The sequence below is a fragment of the Eschrichtius robustus genome, chromosome 4 (assembly GCF_028021215.1).
Source record: "Eschrichtius robustus isolate mEscRob2 chromosome 4, mEscRob2.pri, whole genome shotgun sequence".
Classification (NCBI taxonomy): Eukaryota; Metazoa; Chordata; class Mammalia; order Artiodactyla; family Eschrichtiidae; genus Eschrichtius; species Eschrichtius robustus.
Window position 1 is genome coordinate 85,452,827 of NC_090827.1, and position 13,566 is coordinate 85,466,392.

A 13,566-nucleotide genomic window follows, 5' to 3' on the forward strand; every position below is an offset into this window, starting at 1 on the left:
ATTCAGAAAACAACTGCTTTTCTGCTGGGGGAAATAATAATCAAGTGGGATATTACAAACACAAAATATGGAATTTTCAGTATACCTGGAATTCTGAATTACAGAATCATTGTCTATACTATTTGGCCTTTTCCTTATTTATTTCAATAAAAGCTAGTCCAGAGTAGTTTATTTTGGGAGACTGGTTTGATTCTGGCTGGTCTTAAATGGGAAAAGAATTTGAAAAAGAATAGATACATGTATATGTATAACTGAATCATTTTGCTGTACACCTGAAACTAACACAACATTCTTAATCAACTATGCTCCAACATAAAATAAAAATTTTTTTAAATGGTAAAAGGAAACAGGTAAAACTAAAAAAAAAAAAAAAAAAAAAAAAAAAGACCTTATAGGGACTTCCCTGGTGGCGCAGTGGTTGAGAGTCCGCCTGCCAATTCAGGGGACATAGGTTCGATTCCTGGTCCGGGAAGATCCCACATGCCGCGGAGCAACTAAGCCCGTGCGCCACAACTACCGAGCCTGCGCTCTAGAGCCTGCAAGCCACAACTACTGAAGCCCACGTGCCACAACTACTGAAGCCCGTGCTCCGCAACAAGAAGCCACCGCAATGAGAAGCCCGTGCACCGCAACAAAGAGTAGCCCCCGCTCACTGCAACTAGAGAAAGCCCGTGCGCAGCAACAAAGACCCAACTCAGCCAAAAATAAGTAAATAAAATAAATAAATTTATTTTTTAAAAAGACATTATATAACTTGGAGAGTATAACATCAAAAGAAGCTAAGGTATTTCAGAAGGCACTGTTGAGCCCTTGCTCATTTCTAATCCTTAAAGGAATGGGTGTGTGAAGGTGGCTGCAGAGGTTTGCTCTGTAGAACTGTTAGTGTCAGAAGAGTAATGATTCTTCAGTGGATGTCAAATGCCTGCCTGAGCGCTGAGGACACTGGGGTGAATGCCTGAGTGATTCTCCTGGAGAATCCAAAACGTGGGGAAGGACTGTGTATCTGGTAGCATGATCATCATGAGCTTGTGTGTCTGTACTTGGGGGCAATGTTGAGATGCCCCCAAGAACTTGGAAAGGGGGAAAATGAGTTTGCCTTCTTACTTCTGTGTAAGATCAGCACATGATAGGAGCAGAGCCACCTGCATGAGGGGCAAATTTGTTCCTGGGCCTGCAGGTTTTCATTGTAATCCCATTGGCAGATAAAATGTCAGTTTGAATTTCGAGATGGAAATGTTCTGGAAAAGGGTGAGTCCGGGAGGTAAACGTTGGCAGCACTCTTCTCAGCTCTGTGGAGGGGAAGAGAAGTGTTGGTGGACAGATTTGATATCATGGCCCCATTGCCAGGGTATTCCAACAGACTTTGGAGTTTTTGGTCTGACAGTGCCCCGACCCCTGTTGTGGAATTGGGTGCATCAGGCTGTGCTGGCCCGATGCCGTTAGGCTCATATCATCTAACTACCAGTGGGTTGCCTCAGTGCTCACCAGACACCATCACTTGGTCTCTGGACTTTCTACATAGGCCACCAGGGGAGAATTCAATTAATTATGGGAACTCAGTTACTCTAGTTCCTGTGGCAATTGTTTCTCTAGTAATAAACTTACTAATTGTCATTTTGGATTTATGCATCAGTCTTACAGGCTTGGATAACCTGTGTCTACTTCTAAGAGAAGGATCTGTTCTTGATATGTTGTTAAGTATGTTTTTGCTCATTTGTTAATTCATTAGACACTGAGTGCTTACTGTGAGCCAGAGGTGTACTATTCAGATAACTCTCAGGGTAACAGGGGAAGCAGATGAATTAACAATTACAAGGTAAGGAATGACCACTCTGGACATTATTTTGGAGGCAGTGTGCCAGCCTCCCATTTCTATAAGCTTCCACATACGAATTTATCATTATTTACTTCTATTAACTATTTAGGTATAATAGATTGTTGTGTACCTAACAAATATTAGTCATTTTGTTAAGTACTTAGCGTAAATTCTTCCATTTAATAGCAACTATTCCGTATAAAATTTCTATAAAGTTTTATAGACTGGGAAACTGAAGCCTAATGAGAGTAAGTAACTACTTAAAGTCACGTTTTATTCTTGGCTTTGCTGTTTGCCAGCTGCTGTCCGTTTGACTATACTTGATAAGGGGTTTGAACGAGTTCCAAGATGGGCATCAGAGTTCACTCTGGACCATCTCAGTACTAACCCAGGGAGGATGGGTCACTGAGGGGATCCCAGAAGCAGTCACCCAGACCCCTTGAAGTCCATTTCCATTAAATGTGGGAGTATCCTGTGCCTTCTTTGTGCAACTCTTGTGCTAAGAAAAGCTGCGAGAGATGGTCAAGAGCCTGATTAAGATCTGTTTCTTTCTGTTGGCACTCTTTACCTTTTGCATGACTTCAGGACAAAGAAGGCTCACCTGACCTTCGGGGAATACTCCGTGAGAACTGTTAATGGATACATGGCCTCACTCTCCTCCACTGTGTTCTGTGAGGGGATGACACACGAGCTGTCTCGGTTCTCAGTAGTCCTTAGAAGGCAGGACAAGTGGATTAAAAGCTACTAGTGAATTTTAATGACTTACGTGACCAAGCCCTCTAAATTACTAAACAAATCCCAAGGGACACAGCCTCCCTCCTTAAAACAAAGGCAGACCACGTATGGGAAGGAATAGCAAGGGTACCATCTAAGTTTTACCTCCATTGGGGCAGAGTCAGTGGGGGGGATTCTCCCTTCGGTTACCTTCGCCACCACTGTACATCAGTCCCTCACTGAAGGCATTGCCCAGGTGTGAACACAGAGGTCTTCATCTGGTCATCATAACTGTCGAAGGGGGCAGTTTGCAGAGAACAATTTTTTTTTTGAATTGTATTTATTTATTTATTTTTGAATTTTATTTTATTTTTTTATACAGCAGGTTCTTATTATTTATCCATTTTATACATATTGGTGTATATATGTCAATCCCAATCTCCCAATTCATCACACCACCACCCCTCCCCCTGCCACTTTCCCCCCTTGGTGTCCATACATTGGTTCTCTACATCTGTGTCTCAATTTCTGCCCTGCAAACCAGTTCATCTGTACCATTTTTCTAGGTTCCACGTATATGTGTTAATATACGATATTTGTTTTTCTCTTTCTGACTTACTTCACTCTGTATGACAGTCTCTAGATCCATCCACGTCTCTACAAATGACCCAATTTCGTTCCTGTTTATGGCTGAGTAATATTCCATTGTATATATGTACCACATCTTCTTTATTCATTCGTCTGTCGATGGGCATTTGGGTTGCTTCCATGACCTGGCTATTGTAAATAGTGCTGCAATGAACACTGGGGTGCATGTGTCTTTTTGAATTCTGGTTTTCTCTGGGTATATGCCCAGTAGTGGGATTGCTGAGTCATATGGTAATTCTATTCTTAGTTTTTTAAGGACCCTCCATACTGTTCTTCATAGTGGCTGTATCAATTTATATTCCCACCAACAGTGCAAGAGGGTTCCCTTTTCTCCACACCCTCTCCAGCATTTGTTATTTGTAGATTTTCTGATGATGCCCATTCTAACTGATGTGAGGTGATATCTCATTGTAGTTTTGATTTGCATTTCTCTAATAATTAGTGATGTTTAGCAGATTTCATGTGCTTCTTGGCCATCTGTATGTCTTCTTTGGAGAAATGGCTATTAGGTCATCTGCCCATTTTTGGATTGGGTTGTTTGTTTTTTTAATATTGAGCTGCATGAGCTGTTTATATATTTTGGAGATTAATCCTTTGTCCGTTGATTCGTTTGCAAATATTTTCTCCCATTCTGAGGGTTGTCTTTTCGTTTTGTTTGTAGTTTTCTTTGCTTTGTAAAAGCTTTTAAGTTTCATTAGGTCCCATTCGCTTATTTTTGTTTTCATTTCCATTACTCTAGGAGGTGGGTCAAAAAAGATCTTGCTGTGATTTATGTCAAAGAGTGTTCTTCCTATGTTTTCCTCTAAGAGTTTTATAGTGTCCAGTCTTATATTTAGGTCTCTAATCCATTTTTAGTTTATTTTTGTGTATGGTGTTAGGGAGTGTTCAAATTTCATTCTTTTACATGTAGCTGTCCAGTTCTCCCAGCACCACTTACTGAATAGACTGTCTTTTCTCCATTGTATATCCTTGCCTCCTTTGTCATACATTAGTTGACCATAGGTGCGTGGGTTTATTTCTGGGCTTTCTATCCTGTTCCATTGATCTATATCTCTGTTTTTGTGCCAGTACCATATTGTCTTGATTACTGTAGCTCTGTAGTATAGTCTGAAGTCAGGGAGCCTGATTCCTCCAGCTCCGTTTTTTTCCCTCAAGACTGCTTTGGCTATTCAGGGTGTTTTGTGTCTCCGTACAAATTTTAAGATTTTCTTGTTCTAGATCCGTAAAAAATACCATTGGTAATTTGTTAGGGATTGCATTGAATCTGTAGATTGCCTTGGGTAGTATAGTCATTTTCACAATATTGATTCTTCCAATCCAAGAACATGGTACATCTCTCCATCTATTTGTATCATCTTTAATTTCTTTCATCAGTGTCTTATAGTTTTCTGAGTACAGGTCTTTTGTCTCCCTAGGTAGGTTTATTCCTAGGTATTTTATTCTTTTTGTTGCAATGGTAAATGGGAGTGTTTCCTTAATTTCACTTTCAGATTTTTCATCATTAATATATAGGAATGCAAGTGATTTCTGTGCATTAATTTTGTATCCTGCAACTTTACCAAATTCATTGATTAGCTCTAGTAGTTTTCTGGTGGCATCTTTAGGATTCTCTAGGTGTAGTATCACATCATCTGCAAACAGTGACAGTTTTACTTCTTTTCCAATTTGTATTCCTTTTATTTCTTTTTGTTCTCTGATTGCCATGGCTAGGACTTCCAAAACTATGTTGAATAATAGTGGTGACAGTGGACATCCTTGTCTTGTTCCTGATCTTAGAGAAAATGCTTTCAGTTTTTCACCATTGAGAATGATGTTTGCTGTGGGTTTGTCATATATGGCCTTTATTACTTTGAGGTCGGTTCCCTCTATGCCCACTTTCTGGAGGGTTTTTGTCATAAATGGGTGTTGAATTTTGTCAAAAGCTTTTTCTGCATCTACTGAGATGATCATATGGTTTTTATTCTTCAATTTGTTAATATGGTGTATCACATTGATTTGCGCATATTTAAGAATCGTTGCATCCCTGGGATAAATCCCACTTGATCGTGGTGTATGATCCTTTTAATGTGTTGTTGGATTCTGTTTGCTAGTACTTTGTTGAGGATTTTTGCATCTATGTTCATGAGTGATATTGGTCTGTAATTTTCTTTTTTTGTAGTATCTTTGTCTGGTTTTGGTATCAGGGTGATGGTGGCCTCATAGAATGAGTTTGGGAGTGTTCCTTCCTCTGCATTTTGGAACAGTTTGAGAAGGATGGGTTTTAGCTCTTCTCTAAATGTTTGATAGAATTCACCTGTGAAGCCATCTGGTCCTGGACTTTTGTTTGTTGGAAGATTTTTAATCACAGTTTCAATTTCATTATGTGTGATTGGTCTGTTCATATTTTCTGTTTATTCCTGGTTCAGTCTTTGAAGGTTATACCTTTCTAAGAATTTGTCCATTTCTTCCAGGTTGTCCATTTTATTGCCATAGAGTTGCTTGTCGTAGTCTCTTAGGATGCTTTGTATTGCTGCGGTGTCTGTTGTAACTTCCCCGTTTTCATTTCTAATTTTAATGATTTGAGTCCTCTCCCTCTTTTTCCTGATGAGTCAGGCTAATGGTTTATCAATTTTGTTTATCTTCTCAAAGAACCAGCTTTTGGTTTCATTGATCTTTGCTATTGTTTTCTTTGTTTCTATTTCATTTAGTTCTGCTCTGATCTTTATGATTTCTCTCCTTCTCCTAAATTTGGGTTTTGTTTGTTCTTCTTTCTCTAGTTCTTTTAGGTGTAAGATTAGGTTGTTTATTTGAGCTGTTGTTTCTTAAGGTAGGATTGTATTCCTATAAACTTCCCTCTTAAAACGGCTTTTGCTGCCTCCCATAGGTTTTGGATCATCGTGTTTTCATTGTTATTTGTCTCTGGGTATTTTTTGATTTCCTCTTTGATTTCTTCAGTGATCTCTTGGTTATTTGGTAACGTATTCTTTAGCCTCCATGTGTTTGTGTTTTTACGTTTTTTTCCCTGTAACTGATTTCTAATCTCATAGCGTTGTGGTCAGAAAAGATGCTTGATATGATTTCAATTTTCTTAAATTTACTGAGGCTTCATTTGTGACCCCAGATGTGATCTATCCTGGAGAATGTTCCGAGCACACTAGAGAAGAAAGTGTAATCTGCTGTTTTTGGATGGAATGTCCTATAAATATCAATTAAATCTATCTGGCCTATTGTTTCATTTAAAGCTTCTGTTTCCTTATTTATTTTCGTTTTGGGTGATCTGTCCATTGGTGTAAGTGAGGTGTTAAAGTCCCCCACTATTATTGTGTTCCTGTCAATTTCCTCTTTTACAGCTGTTAGCAGTTGCCTTATGTATTGAGGTGCTCCTATGTTGGGTGCATATATATTTATAATTGTTATATCTTCTTCTTGGATTGATCCCTTGATCATTATGTAGTGTCCTTCCTTGTCTCTTGTAACATTCTTTATTTTAAAGTCTATTTTATCTGATATGAGTATTGCTACTCCAGCTTTCTTTTGATTTCTATTTGCATGGATATCTTTTTCCATCCCCTCACTTTCAGTCTGTATGCGTCCCTAGGTCTGAAGTGGGTCTGTTGTAGACAGCATATATATGGGTCTTGTTTTTAGCCATTCAGCGAGCCTGTGTCTTTTGGTTGGAGCATTTAATGCATTCACGTCTAAGGTAATTATCGACATGTATGTTCCTATTACCATTTTCTTGATTGTTTTAGGTTTGTTTTTGTAGGTCCTTTACTTCTCTTGTGTTTCCCACTTAGAGAAGTTCCTTTAGCATTTGTTGTAGAGCTGGTTTGGTGGTGCTGAATTCTCTTAGCTTTTGCTTGTCTGTAAACCTTTTCATTTCTCCATGGAATCTGAATGAGATCCTTGCCAGGTAGAGTAATCTTGGTTGTAGGTTCTTCCCTTTCATCACTTTAAATATGTCATGCCACTCCTTTCTGGCTTGTAGAGTTTCTGCTGAGAAATCAGCTGTTAACCTTATGGGAGTTCCCTTGTATGTTATTTGTCTTTTTTCCCTTGTTGCTTTCAATAATTTTTCTTTGTCTTTATTTTTTGCCAATTTGATTACTATGTGTCTCGGCATGTTTCTCCTTGGGTTAATCCTGTGTGGGACTCTCTGCGCTTCCTGGACTTGGGTGGCTGTTTCCTTTCCCATGTTAGGAAAGTTTTTGACTATAATCTCTTCAAATATTTTCTCTGGTCCTTTCTTTCTCTCTTCTCCTTCTGGGACCCCCTATAACGTGAATGTTGTTGCATTTAATGTTGTCCCAGAGGTCTCTTAGGCTGTCTTCATTTCTTTTCATTCTTTTTTCTTTAGTCTGTTCCACAGCAGTGAATTCCACCATTCTGTCTTCCAGGTCACTTATCCGTTCTTCTGCCTCAGTTATTCTGCCATTGATTCCTTGTAGTGTATTTTTCATTTCAGCTATTGCATTGTTCATCTCTGTTTGTTTGTTCTTTAATTTTTCTAGGTCTTTGTTAAACATTTCTTGCATCTTCTCGATCTTTGCCTCCATTCTTTTTCCGAGGTCCTGGATCATCCTCACTATCGTTATTCTGATTTCCTTTTCTGGAAGGTTGCCTATCTCCACTTCATTTAGTTGTTTTTCTGGGGTTTTTTCTTGTTTCTTCATCTGGTATATAGCTCTCTGCCTTTTCATCTTGTCTATATTTCTGTGAATTTGGTTTTTGTTCCACAGGCTGCAGGATTGTAGTTCTTCTTGCTTCTGCTGTCTGCCCTCTGGTGGTTGAGGCTATCTAAGAGGCTTGTGCAGGTTTCCTGATGGGAGGTACTGGTGGTGGGTAGAGCTGGCTGTTGCTCTGGTGGGCAGAGTTCAGTAGAACTTTAATCCGCTTGTCTGCTGATGGGTGGGGCTGGGTTCCCTCCCTGTTGGTTATTTGGCCTGAGGCAACCCAACACTGGAGCCTACCCAGGCTCTTTGGTGGGGCTCATGGCAGACTCTGGGAGGTCTCACGCCAAGGAGTACTTCCCAGAACTTCTGCTGCCCGTGTTCTTGTCCCCAAGGTGAGCCACAACCACCCCCCGCCTCTGCAGGAGACCCTCCAACACTAGCAAGTAGGTCTGGTTCAGTCTCCTATGGGGTCACTGCTCCTTAGCCTCGGTCCCCACGCGCACACTACTTTGTGTGTGCCCTTCAGGAGTGGAGTCTCTGTTTCCCCCAGTCCTGTCGAAGTCCTGTAATCAAATCCCGCTAGCCTTCAAAGTCTGATTCTCTAGGAATTCCCCTTCCCATTGCCGGACCCCCAGGTTAGGAAGCCTGACGTGGGGCTCAGAACCTTCGCTCCAGTGGGTGGACTTGTGTGGTATAAGTGTTCTCCAGTTTGTGAGTCACCCACCCAGCAGTCACGCGATTTGATTTTATTGTGATTGCGCCCCTCCTACCATCTCACTGTGGCTTCTCCTTTGTCTTTGGATGTGGGGTATCTTTTTTGGTGAGTTCCAGCATCTTCCTGTCAATGATTGTTCAGCAGTTAGTTGTGATTCTGGTGCTCTTGCAAGGGGGAGTGAGAGCACGTCCTTCTACTCCGCCACCTTGAACCAATCTCCTGCAGAGAACATTTTTAAAAGAAAAAAAAAGGAAGCATAAAAACAGAGTTGTCTGGTGCATATTGATCGGTTATAGGGGATGTGTTCACCTCTAACCCAGAAGTATGAGACCAAAATTTAAGGAAAGAGGCGATTCCAATCCCTTTTTCCTAGGAGGGTCCTTTGCCCCATAGAAATTCTCGAATACAGATTCATATGTGATGGGGAGAGGTGATGTCCAAGTTTACCTGGCAGCATTTGAAACCCCAGTATAAATGGATGTGTCAGGTAAGGAGTGACACCTAACACCTCAGCTGAGAACATCCAGTTACGTAAAATAGGTACAACTTGAGGATATCAGTTCAAAGCAGAGTGGAGAGCTGGTTTTCTTGAGGCACCTTGTCCAGTTGAGGTACTGTAAACAGTACACTACGGTCTTTGTGCTGTCATCAAGGAAAATCTAATAAAAGATTTCTAAGAATTTTAATATTGCTGTGCCTCTGTTTGATAACCCATGGCTTAGTCTGTTCAGGCTGCTTTAATAAAATACTATAGACTGCCTGGTTTATGAATAACAAATTTACTTCTCATAATTCTGGAGCCTGGGAAGTCCAAGATCAAGACACTGGCAGATTAGGTGTCTGGTGAGGGCCCGCCTTCTGGTTCATAGAGGACCATCTTCTTGCTGTGTCCTCACATGTGTGTGTGGGGAATGAGAGATCTATCTGGGGCCTCTTTTAAAAGGGGCACTAATCCCTCTTATGAGGATTCCACCATCATAACCTCATCACCTCGAAAAAATTTCTCCTCCTAATACCATCACATCCAGGGTTAGGATTTCAACAGATGGATTTTGGAGGAGACATAAACATTCAGTCTTTAGCAATCCCTATGTGGAATTTTGATTGTATACACTAGGGAGGAAAGTTTCTGTTGCGTCTAAAACATGGTGTAGTGACAGATAACTATTAACCATGTGACCATGGGCAAAGCTGCTAATGTGTCTAAAACCGCAAAATGAGTGTGACAGTACCTAATTTGGATCCATGTGACCTCCGAAGTGATGAGTATAAAATGTGGCTCTCACCCTGTGCCTCTCTCCTTGGCAAGCTTTCAGTGGCTCACTACCAACGAGAGGATGTGATCCAGACTTCCTCACAAGCGTGAGAGGTCCTTTTAAACCTGGCCTGGGTGCTTTTTCAGCACTGTATCTCACCTGTCTTTACCCTGCCTTTTGTGTATTCTTCAGCAGTGTTGTCCTGTTTGCACTGCCCTGCACACAACTACACTGTTTCTCACCTTCCCGGTCCCTATGCTCATGTTCCCCACCTTCGTAGGAAGCTCCTATGATTTTCTGGTTTCATAGGGTAACGGAACCCCACAGGCGAGCTTTTATTGTACAAGTTGTTACCAGCACGTGGCTGTCATCAGTTTCTTTATCAGTGGGTGGAGAATCATTTGCTTGCTCTCAAAGAAATGGGCACATAACCAGTCCTTTGTCATTTAGTTTTTATTTATTTGGCAAACATTTATTGAGTACCTGCTCTTTGTTAGTACTGGTACTGGAAGATAAGTAGCACGTCAGCTATGGCCCCAGGGAGTTCCATTCTGGTAGGGGACAGATTCACGGGACAGGCGAGGTACAGAGGCCTGTGGGAACATAGTGAAGGTGCACTGACTTTAGCACCAGAGAATACTTCAGAAGAGACCCCTGTTGGCAGGTCTTTTGGGAGGAGTTGACACTGAGTAGGCAGAAAAGAGAAGAAAAGTGGGTATTTGAGATAAAGTACTGTTGGTGACTCGAGGAAAGGGGTAAGGGACTGATTTAATTCAGTCTCATTTAATTCTCACTAGAAAGTAAAATAAGCAGTTTAAAATTTTTTCTGTTCTTCTAGAAGCTGTGTGTATTTTTAAAAGTGTTGTCAACATCGCAGCAAGGTGTTACCCAGTTGAAATTGCCCATATCTATTTACGTTGTTTCCGTGATGGTGAGGTGACTTGATCTTAAGAAACTTAAGATGCTTCATAAACATAAACTCTAATTACTGGAAAGATTAAGATGATCATAGTGAGTTAGATCATTGTGGTGGTTGCCTATTTAAACCTTAATGTTTATCTTTTTCTCTGTTTTTATTCACAAAGAAAAAGCAAAACCAGAAAAGCATTAAATGTGTATGCTTAAATTTTCAGAATGTATTGTCATTACCTCTGTCTTGTTAGTCTTATCTAAAAGTGTAAAGCATTTTAGAATTTTGTGTTACTTTTGGACATATTTTCATGTAATGGAAGGAAATAAGTTGAACATTTCTGGGGAAAAGATGGGTACAAATTAAAAATTGATGTTACTGTTTTTGAAATGGGTCAGCTTTTACATGACTGTTGAGTGCTGCCTTTTAAATTTAGTAGAAATGTTAAATGTGGGGATTTTTCCTTTTATTAGAACAGAAGCAACACCAATAACAGGGAAGCAGATAGCTTTTAACAGATTTTAGGCTCTAGGATAGTTATGAAATGTGTTTTTGGTCTGGATAATAAAATGAAACATTTCTTATCAAATAAGACTCTCTCTCTCTTTAAGGTTATGAGAAGACTGATGATGTTTCAGAGAAGACTTCACTGGCTGACCAGGAGGAAGTAAGGACTATATTCATCAACCAGCCCCAGCTGACAAAATTCTGCAATAACCATGTCAGGTAAGAACTACCAAAGAATGCTTGGGACTAGCTATTACAGCAGAACTTGGGAGGACATCTCCCCTGCCAGACCAGAATGAAAATGCTTGCAAGGAGCTTTCAGTTAAATCAGTTTAATATTTAAGAGCTTACTGGAGGCAGTGTGAATCAGCTGTTTCTCCATCTTCTAGCCAAGAAGGAGATGTTAATAAGAATCTAGAAGCAGGAAGGAGAAGAAAGGCTAAGCAGCCATATGTATGCTACCGATTCTAGTCACAGTATCTGAATAATGAAAACTGTTCATGGGTATGTGCCTTTGTCTTAAACCTGTTAATAGACCCATGAACTGTTGTTTTTGATTAACAAGTTTTCACCTTTTAAAAGAAGTCTTTGCAATTCTTCACTTAGAACTCCTTTTTGTTAAATAGTCTTTAAATATTGGCTTTCGATACTTGCAAAATTCCGGATAGTGTCGAGGAATGGAAGGTGTGAGAATTACTTCACTGTTCTATTTTCATTCCAACAATAATGTAAAACTATTGCTGTTATAAGCACTATTCACTAAGTGGCCTCCGGAACCAAGTGAACACCAGCCCCCTTCCCACCACACGTCAGCCCAGTAGTGTTCTGGTGACAAAACTCCTAGATTTGTGAAATGACCGTTTAAAATTAATATTTACACCTTCAAATTCTACAGTAACTTTTCTGAGCTGAAGGAGTGTGGCATGTGTCCCTTTAATCTCCTTTCTATTTAATTAACAAGAGGAAGATTGGATATTTCTGAGACCTAAATGGTGATATCTTCCTGATTGTGGACATATCTGATGTGTTTGGTGTGGAGTCCTAGCAAAGTTTCTAGAGGAGCCATGAAGAAAATTCAGACAGAACCCCACAAAACTCCCCATTTCTCTGACGTTATCCAGGGAAGTCCCTCTGTTTGATGTTTCTGGTCTTGCTCAAATTGCTGATGTTTTTTTTTGCAAGATTTTATTTTCTATTAACATATTATACACTATCTTAACGAAAGGTGCTCTTCTTTGTAAGCTGTTGCTAGTAATGATAACAGGATGATTGGCCAAAGAGAACAAAAGATATTGTGCAGAAAATTAAACTCTTACTATTTAGACAGTTCCTTTCACTCCTTTTCTTTGAGGTTAATGACCATTTGCAGTATTCTCCCGACTTAAAACAGAGGGCATTTGTTCATCATTTAATTTTTTATATGGCGATAATGGAATTTTGTAAACATGAGTGCTAATTGTGGAGTAATTAACTTTTATGCTACTTTTCATTTTTGTTTTCTAGCACTGCAAAATATAACGTAATCACATTCCTTCCGAGATTTCTCTACTCTCAGTTCAGAAGAGCCGCTAATTCATTTTTTCTCTTTATTGCACTGCTTCAGGTAAAGTCATGTTGTAAAACCTTAGCTCAAAATCATGTGTTCAGATATTAATAAATGTTTTTCTTAAGCCCATGACCAATCTTCTGAAGCTTATCTAAGCACAGAGAGATAAGCTGGTTTGGTGGGCATTTCCAGCTCCTGCTGCAAGCTGAGTTAGAATACTGCTGCTACCTTGTCAAGCCTTTTGATTCATTTTTTTTTTGATTCATTTTTATCAACTTATTTTAAACATTCTGTAAATTTAATGTGGCGGGGACTGTTCATTTTGGGTTGTAAAGGGGGACGGGACTTTTTCTTAAACTAGTGAGTTATTTTAGTAACAGTAACATTGTCAATTCTGAACCTTAGAATGTAAGTTACCATTTTAAAATTTTTTCATTTTGTATTTGGGTTAGTTTTAATTAGGAAAAAAAGTTTCATTTTATTAAAAAGTAGTCTATGTTCATGCAAAAAGCATAAGAAAACACAACAAAGAAAAAATTTTATAACTTATTATTCCACCACCACCAAGAGGCAATTACTGTCTTAAAATTTGGGTTTTTATCCTTCTGGTCTATTTTTTTTTTTTTTTTCATCCCAAGCATTGTTAATTGACTTACTTTGCAAAAAGAGGATCTTAGAGTATATATGTCTTATCATCTGCTTTATCCATATAATAATGTGTGGATATTTTCCCGTGTGATTCACAGTGTTTCTAAAATAACATCCTTAATGGTTGTGTGAAATTTGAGTATATGGACATGCT

General features: G+C 39.5%; 1 protein-coding gene across 2 annotated transcripts in view; it reads left to right on the forward strand.

The window, feature by feature from the left end:
- ATP8A1 (ATPase phospholipid transporting 8A1) overlaps positions 1-13,566 on the forward strand; it is a 230,557-nt gene that overhangs the window by 24,008 nt on the left and 192,983 nt on the right. For both annotated transcript variants that reach the window (XM_068542245.1, XM_068542246.1), the window contains exons 2-3: positions 11,323-11,437; positions 12,722-12,821. In XM_068542245.1, the coding sequence (XP_068398346.1) occupies positions 11,323-11,437; positions 12,722-12,821 (215 nt within the window). The remainder of the gene's footprint in view (positions 1-11,322; positions 11,438-12,721; positions 12,822-13,566) is intronic.